Source organism: Penaeus monodon, chromosome 25, assembly GCF_015228065.2.
Source record: "Penaeus monodon isolate SGIC_2016 chromosome 25, NSTDA_Pmon_1, whole genome shotgun sequence".
NCBI lineage: Eukaryota > Metazoa > Arthropoda > Malacostraca > Decapoda > Penaeidae > Penaeus > Penaeus monodon.
In genome coordinates, this window is record NC_051410.1 from 36,008,133 (window position 1) to 36,009,203 (window position 1,071).

A 1,071-nucleotide genomic window follows, 5' to 3' on the forward strand; every position below is an offset into this window, starting at 1 on the left:
AACACCTGTTCCGTGTGTTGGTGTTCACAACTGTTAACAGACTGCACTCGTTTTAAATTTTTTTCTTGGCTTATTTTATGACGTTTTTACATTGTTCTCTTTATGCACAAGTGTTAAACTCTGCAAGTTCCATTTAAAATAATACACTTAAGGAAACAAACTCAAAAAAATATCTAAGCAAAGAGGATGGATGAGAAGTTGATAAGAATGTTATCTACGAACAACTGATTTATAAGCATATAATGAATATCCTATGAATTCTCATCAAATTTATTTTACCGTAAATGCACGAATTTTTCAGTGTTCAGAAACATCGCAAAAATATATATATTTTCCTTACTGTACAATGATTCGCAATGAGGAAGTGAAAGCCATTTTTGAATGATCTAGGTGATAAAATATAAAGCAAAATAAAATTTCTAAAATCAACCATTCATAGAAAAATAATAACATACGAGTTTTTAAATGTTGTAAATGTTTCCACAATAAGTTGTAAACATTTTTCCCGTTATTAACTTTAAGCTTTAACTGTTTTTTTTTCAAAAGAAATTGACAAATTGTAAACATTTTCTCGATAGTGATTTTAATAAGTTGTAAATATTTCTACAATAATGATTTTAACAAATGGTAAACATTTCCCAATAATTATTTCAACTTGTAATATATTTCCCCAATAACAGTTTTTACATGTGAATATTTCCCCAATAACGATATTAACATGTAAATATTACCCAAAAAAATAATTTAAGCAATCTGTAAACAATTTCCCAACAATTTATATATCTGTAAACATATTCTCAATAATTCCAAACTACAAACATCTCCCCCAGTAATGAAATTAACAAGGGAAACATTTAACAGAGTGTGGAGGTTTCTTTAACACTGCGGAGGGCTCAGTATCCTACCCTGGTGTAGAAGGAGTCAACTACAACCACAATATCGACTGTGTCTGGATCATCAGTGTCCCGAGAGGCAAGGTCATCAACGTGACCTTTGACCACTTCCATCTAGAGGCATCAGGCTGTCGATATGATTGGTTGCAGGTAATGCTTTTTCTTGTATGTGAGTGAT

At 30.9% G+C, this 1,071-nt stretch overlaps 1 protein-coding gene across 1 annotated transcript in view; it reads left to right on the forward strand.

Moving 5' to 3' along the window:
• LOC119589380 (cubilin-like) overlaps window positions 1–1,071 on the forward strand; it is a 70,980-nt gene that overhangs the window by 11,014 nt on the left and 58,895 nt on the right. Inside the window, exon 11 of the mRNA XM_037937998.1 lies at window positions 862–1,043. Within this exon, the coding sequence (XP_037793926.1) occupies window positions 862–1,043 (182 nt within the window). The remainder of the gene's footprint in view (window positions 1–861; window positions 1,044–1,071) is intronic.